Source organism: Neodiprion pinetum, chromosome 4, assembly GCF_021155775.2.
Source record: "Neodiprion pinetum isolate iyNeoPine1 chromosome 4, iyNeoPine1.2, whole genome shotgun sequence".
In the NCBI taxonomy this organism is placed as follows: Eukaryota; Metazoa; Arthropoda; class Insecta; order Hymenoptera; family Diprionidae; genus Neodiprion; species Neodiprion pinetum.
Window position 1 is genome coordinate 36,320,128 of NC_060235.2, and position 17,285 is coordinate 36,337,412.

Genomic DNA, 17,285 nt, shown 5'->3' on the forward strand with positions numbered 1-17,285 from the left:
ACCTCCTATTTGTTCGTGGGAAAAAATCTTCGATATTATAATTCGTGGCATTCTTTGACAAAAATTTTTGCACAAGATTGCAGGTCAGTTGCGCTCAATGTTACTTTCTCAATTCGCAATAACGGTGATGAATTTCCAAGCCTTTGGTGGTCACCGTGAAATCCGTCTACCAGGCCGGAAGACAAATGACCTACGTATTCGGGAGGCAAGTTTATCTCGAGAGACGTCCCCATGGGTACATCCTTTTCATTGACCAAGCACGTATATACTTGCCTCAACGTATGAGACTGTATTGAGTTAAGTCAAAATGATCAAACCATTTATCAAGCTAATATTCAACAATACGCGATGACCGTACATACAATAATTATTACCCGATTTCTTTTGGATCAATTTACCGAAGAGACCGACACCGATGCGGGGGATAATCGAGACTAACTTTTAAAAATCACAAGCCCATCGATCAGTTCACCGTGAAAAATTCAACTGAAAACCTATCTTTGCTCAAGCTGATATTACTTAGAGTCGAAGAGGGTAAAATCAACCGTCACGATTTCACGTCCAGTTGAAAGGGAGATAAAAGTTTTCCCAAGATCAATAATTAATAGCCAGATAATCAGATCATCCGGAATTATTTCATCGAGCGATGATGAAGTCGAGTTTTCCTTTCGAAGCCGCCCTCAAGGGACATAGAAGGCAAAAATAATGACTATGTATGAGGACTTTGATAGCATGCGCATAGAAGGACGTAGGTGCGCTAGGATATTTGCATAGCTACCTTCTTACGCCTCGGCAAGGTGTGGGTGTATATTCAAGCGGAGCATACATAGGCTGTAAGAAGCCTCCCTAAGGAGCCGTCTTTTGTCGGACGGTTCTTGTGTTCCTTTCGCCCCCGTATATCGATCCCTTATTCCCTGCTCCTTCCTCGACTGTAGTATAAGCTCGTGCCCGACAATCCCCTCCTTCTTCAGCCGACTGGCGCTTGGCTCGAGTCTCTCGCTTCCTCCGCATTGCATTCGCGACCCAACGACGGGCGTTCTCAATGTAGCGCCTCGGAAATGACGGTGGAAATTGAAAAAGGATGGAAACTTGGCCGGTCCGGGATGCTCGGGAACGTTTGTACCGATCAACGCTGACATTGCGACGTCAAGCGAGCCCAGGAATCAAGTTGGGCCAAGTTGCAGGTCTTCGTGCACTGATTTTAGAGTCAAGGTTTTCAACGGTGAGTGAATAGCTGATTGCTATTAATGGTCAATTATCTGAGTGGAAAGTGTAACCAGAGGCCGGTTGTCTTACAGGGATTTTTACTTCCTCTCTTGGTGCTCCAGCTTTCGGTGTTGTTCATAAGCCCCGGAAAGGTTTATCGGGAGGCCGTTCGTAGCAGCGGAGAAGAAAGTTTCAAGATATAATAATAAGAAAAAGCCGGTCCGACCGGGGCAAGCTTTAATAATAACAGTTCGAAACTCAGCTTCTCCATAAGCTTCGAAAACGCGATGATATCGAGCCGACGGGCCTGCAGGACGGCAGGATTCCGCAATATTGAATCGGGTTTACACCTAGGGCTCAACTTTATTTCGCCCTCCAACTGATAGGTGAAAAGTCGAACAGATACGTATATCCGGTAAAACGTTGCTCCTGCGAACCTCGGCGAAGCCTAGGAAAACCGTTTAAAACTTTTAACCCGAGGCGAAATTAAAAGACGCCCAAGGTGAACAGTTTCAGTCTGTTACAGAGAGTTCCTCTCATCGCGGGACAGAATCTCGAGAAGCTTTACAGGGTTTAAAAGTTGAATGAATCTACTCGGAAGACTCTCCGCTTTAAGACATCTTTTAGCCTGTTTCAGTTAGGCTCAGATCCGATCTTTCCCAACTCTGTAATTACCAGTGGCGATGACCACGTTGAAGACGGAAATTAGTTCTCAGTTTCTTCTCTCGCAGTGATAATTCACTGGGCAATGGATCGACCGGCTTCTGTCCTCACGCACAAGCGTAAAGTCCTTTTAAACTCGTCATTGCCCCGGTCGTCAGCGTGTAACATACACACATACGGGGAAGGTGCACTTTATGGCATTAATAATGAAATGCGCTGAATACTAAATGGTTAAGTCACATCTCAGCCCCTCTAACGCTGCAGGGTTCGCCCGGATTCCAGCCTGAATAATCCATGGACACCCTACCATGCACCGGCGCACCCCTTCCCAGCATTCATGATCGAAACGTCTAAACTTGAAACGCTGTTACCGACAGAGTAAGTCACTGTCCGATGTCACGGACACTGCCGGTGACTTATTCAAATTTGCGTTGTTCGCTATGCGGTTGACTCGAATTGACGAGAATATAGAAAGGAGCCGAGGATTCCTTTCGCGGCAAGAGCGAATTACCAGAATAATATCCAACGAGGGTATAATCGTGGAAAATGGATACCTTGTCCGCTTTGACGAGGGGATGGTGAGTGAAACGTTCTAACGATTCGTCGAACTCGAAGTAACTCGGAGTGAAGTAGCGAGAACGCGTCAAGTTCCAAATTCAACAATCGGACGGAATCGCGATGCCTGTATAACAAAAAGTAATACAGCAACGGACGAGGCGAAGGTATTACAGCTGGTTGTAGAGAAGGCTAGAGAGAGTAATCGTCCCCCGCTTCCGATGATTTTCGCTCGTCTCTCTTTACGCTCCTCGTATTTCCGTAAAACGTTGCGATGTCGTCGTCAGTTGGTCGTTACGGGAAAAACGAACGTTTGAAACGGTCCTCGTATACGGTAAGGAAATTTTCAACACTCATCAGCGCGCGAATCCCAAAATTCTCTCGATGAAGTTTAAGCACTCCAATTTCTTACCCTCGTTTCGAACCACACTCGTTCTCAATTACCCAAAAAAATCGCACGACCCGTACAAATAGACGTCCGGTTTCTCGAGCTCAATTCCCTTTTTCAAATAATTTTTCATTCGAGTCCAAGCGAGGTTGGCGACGAGAATGGTTCCATGGTTGTGGAAAAGTTGTACATTCTCCTTAAAGGAGAACTCTCGCAAGATTATGCGTCACGGAGGTTGAATCTAACCGTTCGGTTCTTTTACCTTACCATTTTTCAACTCCCGACGATGGATAAATGGAGTTTGAACGAACACCCAAAGTTGTAAAAATTACTCTACATTATGTACCTAGAAACAGCTACCCTAATTATCTGCAGGTATTGTCAAATGTACCTGGGTACAAAAAAAGGACTTTTATTACCAGTTACTTTGGAGAGTCGACGACGAATCTCGAAAAGCGTAACGTTTTCCCCAATAAGACATTGTTGTCAGACTGACATGACTTGCCCCCGGTGTGGTACGCGTGTTTACTTATTTGTCAGCAGCTTTTCGTTGCGGGGAAGAGACGAGCCCAAGATGTATAGAAACAGTTTCAGAAACGGATTGCAAACAGCCCGAGGATCAGTCAAGTTAAGAGATAAGAGATGAACTGCAGCAATGAATACACGGATTATGTCAGATCGGCACACACAAGATTGGACTGATTGTAAAACAGAACTAATCCTGCTGAAATTAGTCCACACAGCCTGAGTAACGATTTGAACAGATTCCATTCGCGGCTCGAAAACCTCTCGCAAGTTAATTGCCAATTACCGATACCTTGCTCGGGATATGGAAAGTGTGTCAAACGTCAGACGTACCTCGGACACAATCTCCCGACGATTCATCATCGCATCTCAAGCAGATTTATCATACAGCGATAGGCGTTCCGTTGACACATTCGCGACAAAGACGATCCTCGTCTACTTTCTTATGCAGCAACGTTCTCGAACTTCAACTCTTATTGTATAAACCTTCACAGGTCAGATGCAGTCGACGTTAGATTGGCACGGTACCCTTTGACCCCCAGCTGGGTCGTGCAGAGCGTAATTTCTGCACAAGATGCTGAATATGACGTGAGAAGAAAATCTACGAGATCACGATCAAAGTTTTGCGAAAGATTTAAAATGGGTTGCAGCGGTTAGGAACTCTCGGTTTTTTCCAATCGTTCATGTTTTCGTTTTGCAATATTACGACACTTACCCGACGTGTGATTCTTGGCGACAGTGTCGAGGTGATATTAGAGTATCGTTGCTTCGGTGAGAGGGCTGAAATGTGCGGGGAGTATATTTTTTTTCCATTATCCTTCGAGCGCGCTTCGAGCGCAGCATAATGCGGGGACTGACGGGGGTTGTTTTGAAACCATCGTGAATCATGGTGTTATACACGACAAGACGCAAGCTACTTTCTCCCCTCCCCCCCCCCCCCCCCCTCTATCGCTCTCTCTCTTTCTCTCTATCTGTATTTCTCTCCCTCTGGGGCTTGGGGGAAGACTCGAGGCAGCTCGCGATGATTAGGAGCGATTAATAGAAGGTACCTGCAGACCCAGGCGCGCCCTCATCAATAGCTAACCGAACGCGGAGAACATCGGAGATTACACGATAAGAAAGAAATTCGTAAAATATTGAAGCTATTTTCGGTCTCATGAATAATCATTCGGATTGTTTAAGGTTTTCTTTTTTACCCTCTTTTTCTTCTCTTCTTTCTTTTGTAAAATATGAGAAATCTTCAATTAACGTCTGCTTCATATTCCCTGATCTCCTTGCCCAGGGGAATGGCTTGGAAAGGGGCTGAATCGTTTATGTTTCTGTAGATTTTATAAATATTGAGGGAATTTCATTGCGAATCAATTGCGGTGAGCGCGGAACAAAATGGACCTGTTTTGTTATGCAAAAAAGCTGTTTTAATTGGATTTGGCCGCATTGCACTTTATAAATTTGACCCTAAAAGTTAAAAAAAAGAATCCATTCCTCGTCTTCGATGTAATATTCAGCTCACATTTGTGCAAGAGAAGAAATTATTGATTTCAACGCGAGAATTATGACGTTGTCGAATCGTCATGGTTATACGCGATAAGTTTCTAAAACATTCCTGAACACGATTCTCAGAGTATAGTCCGTACGTAAAATGACACAAAAAGTGTCAACGTTAGACAAAGATAAACGTTTCGAGCTTTAAAAAATTCGGGGATGTCTTAACCGTTGTCCCACATATATTATATCTTTGATGACAAAAAAATCGTATCATTCAAACACCCTGAGGCACGACGAGCATATTATTTGTAGCCAAGAAAGGAGAAGCAGAGCGATCGAATAGGCTGAAAATCGTTCGCCCGTAGAGTATTTTCATTCGAAATTGGCTGATTTTTTTGGGGCAGAGCAATTCGTGTCGCGTGCAGTTTCGCAACGGTTAGCACGGAGTCGAACCCTGACGGGGGTTCCGGGGTTTTACCCACCGGACTCGGCGCGCCGCCACCCTCGACACCAAGACACCAAGACACCTTACAGGCCTGCAGTGGGGTTGATACTGCGAGGGGTTGTTGCGTGCGCACCCCGACAGCCACATAATCGAACGGGGAGCGCCGCTGGCCGTGTCAGCTCCGCTTCGAGTCGCGAGTGCCTCGACGGAAACGCGAACGTGAAATATTCGGCTCGGGGAGCGTGCGGGACAAAATATAAAAACAAATAAACTGGTGCGAATAAGAAAAGATGAAAATTAATCTAGCGCCCCGCGATCCGAGGATGCCGATTACCCCGAGGCAGCCGCGTCGGAGATGACTCCGTTTTATTTCCCTAATGTTGTTCCGAGTTATTGTTTTACAATGGCGTCGGAGCGTGGAGATCGCGGCTCGAGTGTCTCTGATCAACGAGGTGTGCATGTAGTGCTGTTTAGTGCCCTCGGAAATTAATGCAACGGACGAGGCTGCATCCTAGTGCGGCGTGTTGAATTCGCGAACGATTTGTTAAACCTGCACGGACTGTCCCAGTGCCGGGATTTTTTGGTGCTAATTTCCCGGGGGAAATTTCAGTCACTGTACACCAGGTACTCGTTACGCGATTTTTCGTTTTTTAAACTTCTTTGCCTCTTTTACAGCGCCGGGAACACACTATTCGTACACGGGTGAAAAATCAAGTACGATACGTATAGAGCGTGCAATATGAAAATAAAGAAAAGACACTCCGTGAAGAAGAAGGATAGATTAAAATTGTCGAAAAATGAATTGTGACTCGGGCGCGAATCTTCGCTACGACAGAAACCGACTTTCATCCTACGTGACATCCGATACCCGTTATTACCAGTGTGACAATTCCGCCGGGAAGATTGGCCGATTGTCAGAGTAGTAAATTTCGCGAAAGTGATAAATTAAATTCGACGAATTAGCCTGCTGAAAATAAAAAAAAGAATACAAAAAAAACGAAGAAGAAGACAAAGACGAAGGGGAAGCGGAAAAAGTAGTAAAAGGTGACGAGAAACGTGTTCGAGCAATGGAAGTGAGGAAAGAATACTGAGTTACACCGAGTCGTGGTTCCGGTTCGTGGTTTAGCAGTGCTGCATCCGACATGCAGGGCAAGGAGAGTCCTGTCGGGCCCAACACCCAGGAGGCCCAGCAATACGTTGGGCCTTACCGCCTGGAAAAAACGCTGGGAAAGGGACAGACGGGTTGGTATATTTCAGCGCGATAAAGAACGTATCGAACGATTCGTCGGAACCAAGTTGAAACTCGTCGCCAAAATGCTCGGGCAAGTTCTTCCTTCCAAATGTCCTTCCCACTCGTATTTGAAGTGAAGGATCTCGGAACGGTCATTCAAAATTTTACAGTAAAACTACCTTTCAAATCGGACTAGCGACCGATTTGGCGGGGTCAGTAAGTAATTGGCTTCGTCAAGGTCGCTCGACCGGCGAACACCGTTCAATTACCACTGAGTGACCCTGCGGCGATGCCAGTAGACACAGTCGGACTCGAATCCGGCGAGTTTCGGCTTGCCAGCAGGAGTTTTGCCTCGCGCTTCTGCCACCCCCGATTTTCCAAAAAGTTTTTCTTCTCTTCGCTAACAGCATTTCCAACAAGTTCTGGCCATTAGAGGCGCCAATCAAAATAGAACAGAACTACTTAGGACAGCTGCTTCAGCAAAAAGTCTGGTTTAGTAGGTTGTTGCTCGGTCTCCTAACTCAGATTTTTTACCAACACAAGTTATCTTTCGGTATTTTCCTCGTTTTCCGAGAGGAAAGAGAGATCTTTCGGTTGTGCCGTATTTACAAGTCGTCGCTGACGTAATTTCTGGAGTTGAACATATCACCGTGAAGATTTTCACCTGCGTAATAAGTGGAAATACGTATATGAACATGTATATTGTAACACGGTGTTAAAGAAGCGACCAAGACAGGCAGAAATTAAAACATGGGCAAAATGCGTTTAATAGCGATACGTGTTTTCGGTTTCAAGTATGAAGAAGGACTGTTTTTAGAATAATGTTGGTTGACGCAGCGACATTATTCATTTTATAGCATACGAGAGCTCTTACAAGTCTTTTATCTATGAAGACTACCAGATGATTAGAAAGGGGAGCGAAACTGGTGATTCTACCCTTTGTAACAATATCACACCAGCGGTAAATCATTCTCATCGTAGCATTTTTTGCTTTTCACCACACCGAGGGCGCTTTCAAACGCGGTGTGATGGAGTCGAAGACCGAATAACTTATCACTGATGAGTGGAAAAAGGAAAAACGGAGTTTCACAGTAGCGGGCGTTAAAGATTTATCTCGATTCACACTTTGCAACGGTAAAGAATAGAATATTGATTGAAGTTCGCGTCGAAGAAGCTGACTAGAATTGACCTTAGAATCTCGGAAAGATCAGCGAATCAAAAGTGATTGAAAAACCAAAGTCCAACGTTTCACGCATTTACTCGCATACTCGTATAATTCACCTGTCCCTAATTAAACGTACTAAATTATATCCACGCATTTTCAGCACCGTATATGAGAGTCTTAAGTCGTTAATCTCGATTAAAACACCCTGTTTATAAATTACTTAATTTTTCGAGGGTGTGCTGCAATTTCCGGGCGGGAGAACAAACGACCTTCAAATTTCGCCCTCTCCTAGTGCCGCCAAGGTGTTCCCCAACGCGAGGTGATAGGGATATAATTGTGAAAAATGTCTCCTACTCTTCGTCTTTGGTTTCAACAATAATTCTCTCAAATGGTAATTTACTCGACATGATGCGAAGCGCAGATTCATAGCGTAGAGTAGTCTCAACTACGGTAACACGGCCATTTTCCACTTGATGGATGGAAAGAATGCAGAAGCTCATGGTTTAAACCGTATCCCATGACTTCTCGCCGACAAATAGGACCGGAAGCTCCACCATGCAGTACAAAAATAATGTTCTGCAGATAATATATTTTCAAGCAGTTCGGTAAACCCCATCCGTTTTATGCCTCGTCACACCATCGCGGACAATTCGACTTCTTCGATATTACAATCAAGTCACTCGGTGTATTGTTACTTTTATTGCGCCGCAAAGACGCGGCCAGAAAGGATGCCGAGAGTCGAGAAAAGGAAAAATAATTCTTCTCTGGCTTATTGATTAGGGAGTGAAACAAGTCCATCGTTAAAACTAGTACGAGACTCGTCAATTCCGTCGGTACAAGCTGCCACGGCAGCCGGAACACTCTGCAAACGCCATAAAACTCTTCTCGTCGACAGAGCGTCAACTCGGTCATGGGATGAAGACGTCAAGTTCCTCGGTATTAAATGGGGGAGGTTACGATCAGTGCAGACGTATCGGGTTTGGAAACCTCAGTTCCAGTTACGGCCATATTCATTGTGTGGAGTCTGCGATTGTGGTAAAAAATGGTTGGACGGGGTACTTTGATCTATGTGAACACTGATTTTCAAACAACAGAATGTGGCCAGTGTTGAAAACTTTTGCTCAAAGCTCTCTCGAAGTCGGACTCCAGTCACGAATCGAGTGATCGAAGAGATTAACTGCTGTGAGATTAATAAATACAGCGTTTTACGAAGATGGGCCACAAACGGTACCATAGCCACAAATGTCGCAACTACCCTACAACTGTTTCGCGTATCCTGCGCATCCGGCAGCTCGTATTACACAGGAAATCGGACCATTAAACTGAACCGACTTTAGCAGCGGGTGGAAACGGCAAATCTCGGCTTGAGATGGGCACGTTAAGGGATGCGAACGAAACTCCGTATATGGTCGGGCGCAAATTGGCCTTTTAAACTGGCACTCGCATTGAACAGATCGCGAACCATTCCAGCTACGAAAGGTGGTTCCTGCCAGATTGGAGCCCTTCGCAGGATTGACAATCACGAGTGGTTTCAGGGCAGGAATGCGTGCAACGGCGCGACTTTTGGAATCGGAGAATTTCCCGGCTTGACAATTTTCAATTTCACCTAAAGCTCCGAACGTGCACTACCGTTAAAGTATGAAAATAATTGAACAGCCCGAGGTTCGTGAGTCGAAGGGAACAATAGTCGAGGGTCCGAATCGCGGGGAGATGGTGGAAGATAAAGCAGGTAAAAACAAATTACCTTCGGGGTAGAAACACGAGTCGTGCCTTTGAGACCATGTTTGAGACGGATATCTCGGGGGCAAACGGGGATGCTTGTCAGGGGTGTAACAGATGTAGGCATCTCGGGCTGCTGGATCGACGCAGCTGTGGAAAAGTGGATGAAGGATGGAAATGCCTTTCTCGGGGAATACGCGACGGTGTAATTTCTGTGTAGGCACCCTTGGAAATGTGCGTGTTCTCCAATATCGGACTTGGATCGTGCAGGTCTATCTTTGAATCCGAATCCGAGTCCGCGTTTCGCGAATCGCTGTAGTCGCTGAAGCGACGCCACGCGTGATGCGGGTTTAAAATGGATCAGCCGGCGGAAGCACGCGTTTTCCTAGGGTTTCCTGTATGCCATCTCTTCAATTTCTCGAACGGTGGGCCACGCTCTTCGAGTAATACGCGCAATACCGATGCTAATGCCTTTCGATACGGACGACTTAACGATTAACCCTTCGTTCTTACTCCGCGTACGACACCCTATACGTGAGTTGCCGAAGCCCCGCGATGTTCCCTTCCGCCTTTGCTCAACTTGCCTCTCACCCTGTACAACCGCTTGTCAGCACTGCATTTTTTCAGCTCAGTCGTTGCTGCAGAAATGGGCAAAAGTTATCCGTGTTACAGAAAGTGTGTCAGTCTCTGGATTTATATAATCTCGAGCCAGATTCGCTCAGTCGGACAAACGAATTTATGACCCGCGATCGGTGGTGTAAAGTTTGAAAATTCGTTCTCCAACTTGGAGAAGGGGGCCTGAGACTGTCGTTAGAATACTTGGCTCGGATTTGTAACTGTAAAATGGTCGAAAGTGCCTGATTTACGAGATTGGTTTGATAAGCATTTTTTCGATTTACTGCATCTGATATTGACAATGGACGGACCACAATTTTTCGCGTTTTCATTAATCACACTGGTCACTTTCAACAACGGACGAAACACGCATCGTTTCCGTTTCTCGTACACAAGTATTTTTAATTCTTCCGTAATTAAAGGGTATTACCAACCTCCTCTGAGCATCAATCGATTATTTAATTTGTAATTTATCAATTTTTGTTTTCTTAAGGGTATATTCGCTGAAACTTGTTAGTCGATTATCGTCAATCGCAGCTACCTTGAGAGGCTGTTCGCCACACTGCGAGAATCACGCCAAGTACCCATTTATACGTCGAAAATACTTGATTAATTTTGCCTCTGTACACTCGATAGTATCAGTTGTTTAAACATGTATACGTGAGTTTCATGCAGATTCGACCAACACCTGATACTGACAGTGTTGAGTCTTTGGTAGAGGAAAGAGAGGAGAGAAATTTAACTCTCGTAAGAAGAAAAAGATATCTACGTGCGTTTTAAAGTTGAGATATTTGTCAGTGTTAGATTCCAGCTGATTTGACATGAATGCGGAAATGACAATTGCGCCAGGAGAATAATTACATAGAGCGACGATATCGCCTGCGGCGGCAGTTGTGGTTTTATTGCTCTGAACACACGAAAGATGTCTGCTAGAAGCCAACCCGCGTCACCACGGCTGGAACGGTTCATCAAAATTCCCCAACATTTGAAAACGCCACAATTTTGCCTCGTGAGATAGACGCAAAGTAATGGATACGTTGGTCCTTTCCCCAGCCTTTGTCAAACCTCATATCTTTCGATTCTAGTATGAGCGTTTGTTTTTTTACCTTATGTTCTAGAATTTTTTTTAGCAAAATTCATGATCAATTTTGGGATCCGAGTTTTTCTGGTAGATAATATATAATTTGAACCACCTTCTAAAAAAATTTATTGCGAAATATTACAAAATGTCGATTGTAGGCACAGCAGCGTAGATGATGTGTTTTTTGATGTTTGACGTGATTTTTGAAGTTATAGTCGTCCTGAGCCGAAAATTCAAAAGGATTATAAAAGTTTATGGGTATGGATATGGTACAAACTAGAGTCAAGTCAATATTGCAAAAATCCACAAATTCGCATAGCCTTAAAGTTAAACTCTCACTTTTTCACGTTTTTTTTTGGCCACAATATTGCCCCGTAAATAATTTCCATCGAATCAAATGAAAATACTATACTTGGGACCATATATCTACTAATCCTTTTGAATTTACTCCTTAAGACACCTGGAACTTCAAAAATGACGTCAAACAGCAAAAATCAAACTTTTTACGCTAAATGCCTACAGCCACCGGTTTGTAATATTTTGCAATAAATTTTATATTACTTGTATAGTTCAAATTCTGTATAATTGACCACAGAAAACCGAATCCTGAAAGTCGTTATAGATTTTGAGAAAAAAATTCTAGAAAATGAGGTAAAAATACAAGCACTCAAACTAGAATCCCTTCTTAAACGAATAAAAAGAAAGAAAGGAAGTGAAAAAAAAAAGAAATAAATAACGTCGCAAGGAATTTTTCCGGGAAGAGAACCTCTCGAATTTCGGAGATTATCGTGGATATTCCGGAATCCCGACGCATCCGCGTATATTAAACGGCGTTTTTTTGTCATCCCCTGCTATTCACGTCGTCCGGAATGACTACTTCCCGATTCGTATTCCCGGCTTATTCGTCGGGCAGGCAGAGACAGGAAATCAATGGACAGACTCGGAGAAACGCCGTGACCCTCGGATCGCAGTTCGTCGTCGTTTTCTGTGCCTGTTTATATTAAACTGCGCTAATTTCGCTCGGGGGTAAAACGACACGGAATTGAACGCGTGGCGTTCAATCCCCAGGATCACGATAATTTCTTCGAAAATCGATGAGCTCAATTTTTACCCGGTGATCCAGTTCACCTCTGCAAGGATCGTATAACACGTACGTGTACGCCGAGATATTACACACGCGTAGGTATGTGTGTGTACATATCGGCTGTGTTTACCGAAGGACGTTTTTCCCCGCGGGAATTCAGGTCAGGAACGTGTGTACGCCTATATTTCGATTCTCCGTATGTCCGTATATTCACCCCAGATCCACAGTGTATAGCCATTCGCAAGCGGACATTCTACCGGAGAGATGAAATTAATGAACAGACTAGGAAACGAGCTCCTTCGTTCCTCGTCGCAGCGTTTTTTCACGCCTATAATAGCCAATCTGCTTACCTGTATAACCTATTCCGTTATCGTTCGACAACTTTTTCTTAATTGTAATGATTCCACAAACTAATCCTCTGGATGCAGGGAGTTGGCTTCTCGAAATTCCAACTGTGCCATGGTAAAGAAAAAGGATGAACGTTAAACCGTCGATTAAACGATCGAACTACATTTTTGCTCACGAAATTGTTATTGCTGACAAAAACACATCCTTTTCGAATACTGCCAGACAAATGCGCTGTGCATTTTTATTGACTATGATTTGGTGTCAACCTAACACTATTTGATATTGAACTTCCGAATTGACAACAAAAATTCTTCTGTACGATAATTCCAGACTGGCCAGTTTTGATTTACCTTAACGACGCCATTTCTCGTAATACATGAAAATAGATTCACAGTTAGGAATCTTCAATCTGGTGCGGTTGAAAAAAATTATCCACCATACCGAGAGATCCTCCGTCCGATACCATTGAAGAATCGTTAATTTTTCAAAATATTTCTTAAGCAGCTTGACGAAGGTAACGAGTCACTATTTGGAAGTATTTTGGTCATAGATTTAGCCTCGAATATTGCCTCTGTAATTCGGATGACATCTCCTCGTATTTCAAAAATCTGAACGACCGAAGAGGCGTTTCTTGGCGTCTAAGTATGTAAAGTGGGCACATGGGAAGATGATGCACCTACATGTATCTGGATACGAGTGAGAAATCGATGGAGAAACGAGCTCCTCCCGCCCACCTCGAATATCGGAGTGGAATATTTGCGATTGCGAATGGGAAATAGGTGTAGGAAGGTATTCGGCTTTATACGAGAAACGGAACGCGGCCTCGGTACTCGTTTGTCTGAATGCCGATCGTTCGGAGGGAGTTTTTCAGCTGTGAATCGGACACTCGATATCCCTTTCGGATACGTCACCGTGTTGCGTTTTCACCACCTAAAATCTCGGCGGGATGCAGGGAGGAATGGATACGAGCGAATTTGGAAAATTCTAGGACGAAGCCGGGGCGATTTCAACGATGCCGCAATTACTTTACCCTGGCGAATTTCGGGCTCGGTTAGCCTTTTTCCTTAGCGGATACGCGGAATTATGGAAAATCTACCTCGTTCACGGTCTGAATTACCTGTACATACACTTAGAGCGAATTTGCCTCTTGGAGGAATATTCCAGAGGTAAAATTGAAGTGAGCCTGCGATCCACTGTAAAGCTTCCCGCGGACTTCTCTCGGAGTTTAAACTTTATACTCTGAAAATTCCATGAATTTCCGCTCTCTGATCGACGCTCTCCATCGAACCGAGCAAAGTCTGCCAAGTCCGCACTGGGATTAGAGTCTCAGTCGGTCCTGGCATTACGGTATAATTTTCGCCCTCCACACTGCGGAGTTCTTAATATCGCTGGTCTTCAAAAGCACAACAGACAGCGTCCTGAATCATTTCGTCTGACGTTTTGAATCCTTTTTCTAATACGAATCAATGAGTGTGGGGAAAGAAATGTTGCGAATGCTGTATCTAATCAATCAACACTCGCGCGGCTACGATTCAAAGCGATAATGAAAAAAGTATGAATGTTTAAAATCGCCGGTTCTTCGCAACCGATGTTATTATATGCAAAGCGGACGTAATTTTCAGTCTCGGTGTTGAAGAGATCGTATAGTTCAACCCGCTACGCTCAAGAGACGCGAATTTACCGCGCGATGCAAATATATTTATGAAATTCCCTCTACCTTACCCCGTCTTTCAGTTTTTTTGCCCCTCATTTTTGCCTCCTCGCTTGGTTTGGCGTAGCTCTGCATCAGCCATCCGCCCTTTGCGTAGGTATACGAGTACATGGTACACCTGTACCGTTGATCCTTGTAGTAACGACATCGCTTTCAAATATCCTTGAGATCTCCGGTTTCGTTCGCGATACACGTTCGTCAAATTCTTCTCATTCTTTTCACCCCGTGCTCGTCACTCGAGACTGGTAAAATGTAATATTCATAATAAAAATGAAGGTTGAAAAATTTCTAGAGATTTTTTGACACTCGCCTTTTGTACTCTCTCGTTAAACCACAGAGGCACTTGCCCTCGTTGCTGCCACGCACAACGAGTACCTGGTTCCTGACTTTGACAAAATAATATGTAACGATAAATAAATTCCAAGCACAGGAGTAAAAAAATTGCAAGGATTTCGACGCGTTCGAGAAAAGTTGAACGCATTAGGATGAATAAGAACGTTCAAAACAGTTTTCTTTTGGCTATTTTAACTTGCAATTCAGGGCCGATTGAACTTCAAACGCGCCCCGAGAATCTGCGTAGCCTCCCCATTTTTACGCATGGATATCATGCAGCACGTTTTCATTGTCTGGATTGTACGCTGCTCGACATGCCTGCATCACCCATCGTTGAAGGTAACCGGAGGGCTTTAAGCGGATGAAGACGATGCCAACGGCGACGCGGACGTCGCCTGTCTTAGACTTCAGAGGTCGTCTTAAGCCAATTTCCCCGAGCCAATGAGCTTACCTTTGCTTCAAACTATTTTTACTCATTCCCTCCCTTTTCCTCATCGCGATTCTTCCCGTCACTCGCTTGTTCTCCGCTTGGCGCCCGACATCGCCTCTTATAAACTTCGTAATTTGTCGTCATTAATTCCGTCACCGAAGGCGAAGGCGTCCCTGCAAGGTCCTTCGTGACGTAACTGCGAATCTCGAGCGGAATACACTTTTTCTTTTCATATTTTTTCGCACCATCCTGAATAATGCCCATCCTATTCTTCTTCTCAAATCCCTTTATATCGTTCCAAATTATTCCGTCTTCCACCGACTTCTTCCAGGAAAAGAAAAAAAAAGAAGCATATCTCCGCTACCTAAGTGCAAGCTCTTATTATACTCATCGCCAACGCTAAGCCTATGAAATATCGTTGCAGAGATCGAAATTACGCTCGCTCCACTTTCCCTTTGCATTACTACATTACGTCTACAGACTTGATTAGGGGCATTCAGCGCCAATTTCGTTCCCATTATACCTATGTAGGTATATATATATATATGTGTGTGTGTGTGTGTGTATCAAGAGAGCCGAGTGAAAATAAAATCTGCTCTCCATCCGCTAGAAAATCTGCATTTTAATCTAAACCTGGAGGAGAAAAAATTCTTCAACTTAGTCGACCCGGGTTTAGAATCGGTGTGAATTTCGCGTACGAATTTCAAATTCTACATGCGCCAACGTGCCGGTTATACCACTCGCCTAACTTGGTAACACCAAAGTCTATAACCTGCGTTCTGCAGAACGAAATTCCCTACCCAGTAAACAAGCACCCAACTCTCGGTTGCATATCTTCTAGCGTAATATCATTTGGAATTGCTTTGCTACAGTAAACGTGCTACTAACTTGTACGTGCCTACCAGCTCGGTGAATTTGCATCAGTGAACAAATCTATCTACAACTTCAACAGGCAGGTAAATATATACCCAAGTATTGTGCGTGCGAAGAGGTATTTCCTGATTCAACCGGAAAGACAAACTAATTCCACGGAGGAAGAGTTTGCAACGACTGATAAAATATTCCAAGATTAAAACATGGCACGGAATTAAGACGAAGTCGCAGAGACCAAGTTGACTTTCTCCGTCAAGTTTCTTTTACATATTTATTATTGTTCTATGTGTATAATGAATTAGGAATTTACAACTTAAAGCACGATTCAACCGGATGTTTGATTACGAAAATGACGGTATGAAGACGGATAAAGAAACGGCAATGGCAGTTATTTAACAGCCGTGTTTGTACTTGCGCAAAATATGCGGTGTAAAACTGGCTGTTAAATCTGTGCGAGTCCAAGTTTAGGGGATCGATCGACGCTACATATTTTCCACTGCGGGCGTATATGTATAGGTATACATTGCTTCACGGGCAAACCTTATAAGAACTGAGAATAATAAATACACCGTCAGGTATGAAAATTCATCGCACGTTCGGCGGAAGATTCTGAGTGATTATTTTTTTTCTTACAAATACCGTTTTGACCATCAAACTGTGTGAAAATTTTGATCAGGTACAATATTTCTATTCATCTCTCTTTCCCGGCATAAAATTGGTCGATTCATCGTATGTAATTTATAACGACGAGGATTAGCATTTCGATGTTTAAACTCTGAGGTAAAATCTCCGTGTTTTGCATGTTTGGAAAAAAACCCAACCAAAGTCACATCGTAATCGTATTCACACATTATTGTACTAAATTAAATTTTATAATAAGATAGTATTCTACGGTTTTTGGGCTCGCTGATTACGAATCTGAAATCAGACTTCAAAAATTCATTATGGCGAACGAAAATTTCAAATTTAATTGAATCCGGTCAAAAAACTCTATGGAAGAGTTTTCGGGGTCGCTAATTGGATCCGCCATCCAGAATTTTCAAAGTCTGATTTCAAATTCATAATCAGTGACTCCAAAAACTCCTGAACAGAGTTTTTTCTACAAATTTGATGGAATATGAAATTTTCATTCGTCACATTGGATCCGCCATTTTGAATTTTTTAAATCCGATTTATCATCGACGATCCGAAAAACTTAGAATTTATGTAAAACATGTGCATGTGTAGAGGGGTATCTTTCTGTGAAATGAATTATTCCTTCAATTTTCCCGATTTATTTTCAATCAATGTGTTTCTAACGATAATAATTAACATTGTATCGCAATGATTACTCTCGAGTATTGAAAACCTATCAGTATACTCTCGAAAATAACAAAAAACCGCAAAGAAATATGTTTTCAAAGTTCTCTAAATATACAATAAATGGAT

General features: G+C 43.5%; 1 protein-coding gene across 2 annotated transcripts in view; it reads left to right on the forward strand.

Annotated features, from left to right (window-relative positions):
- Positions 1-5,441: 5,441 nt before the first annotated feature.
- Positions 5,442-17,285, forward strand: part of sff (sugar-free frosting) — a 33,917-nt gene continuing 22,073 nt past the window's right edge. For both annotated transcript variants that reach the window (XM_046621053.2, XM_046621055.2), the window contains exon 1: positions 5,442-6,509. In XM_046621053.2, coding sequence (XP_046477009.1) covers positions 6,410-6,509 — 100 coding nt within the window. In that variant the 5' untranslated portion in view covers positions 5,442-6,409. The remainder of the gene's footprint in view (positions 6,510-17,285) is intronic.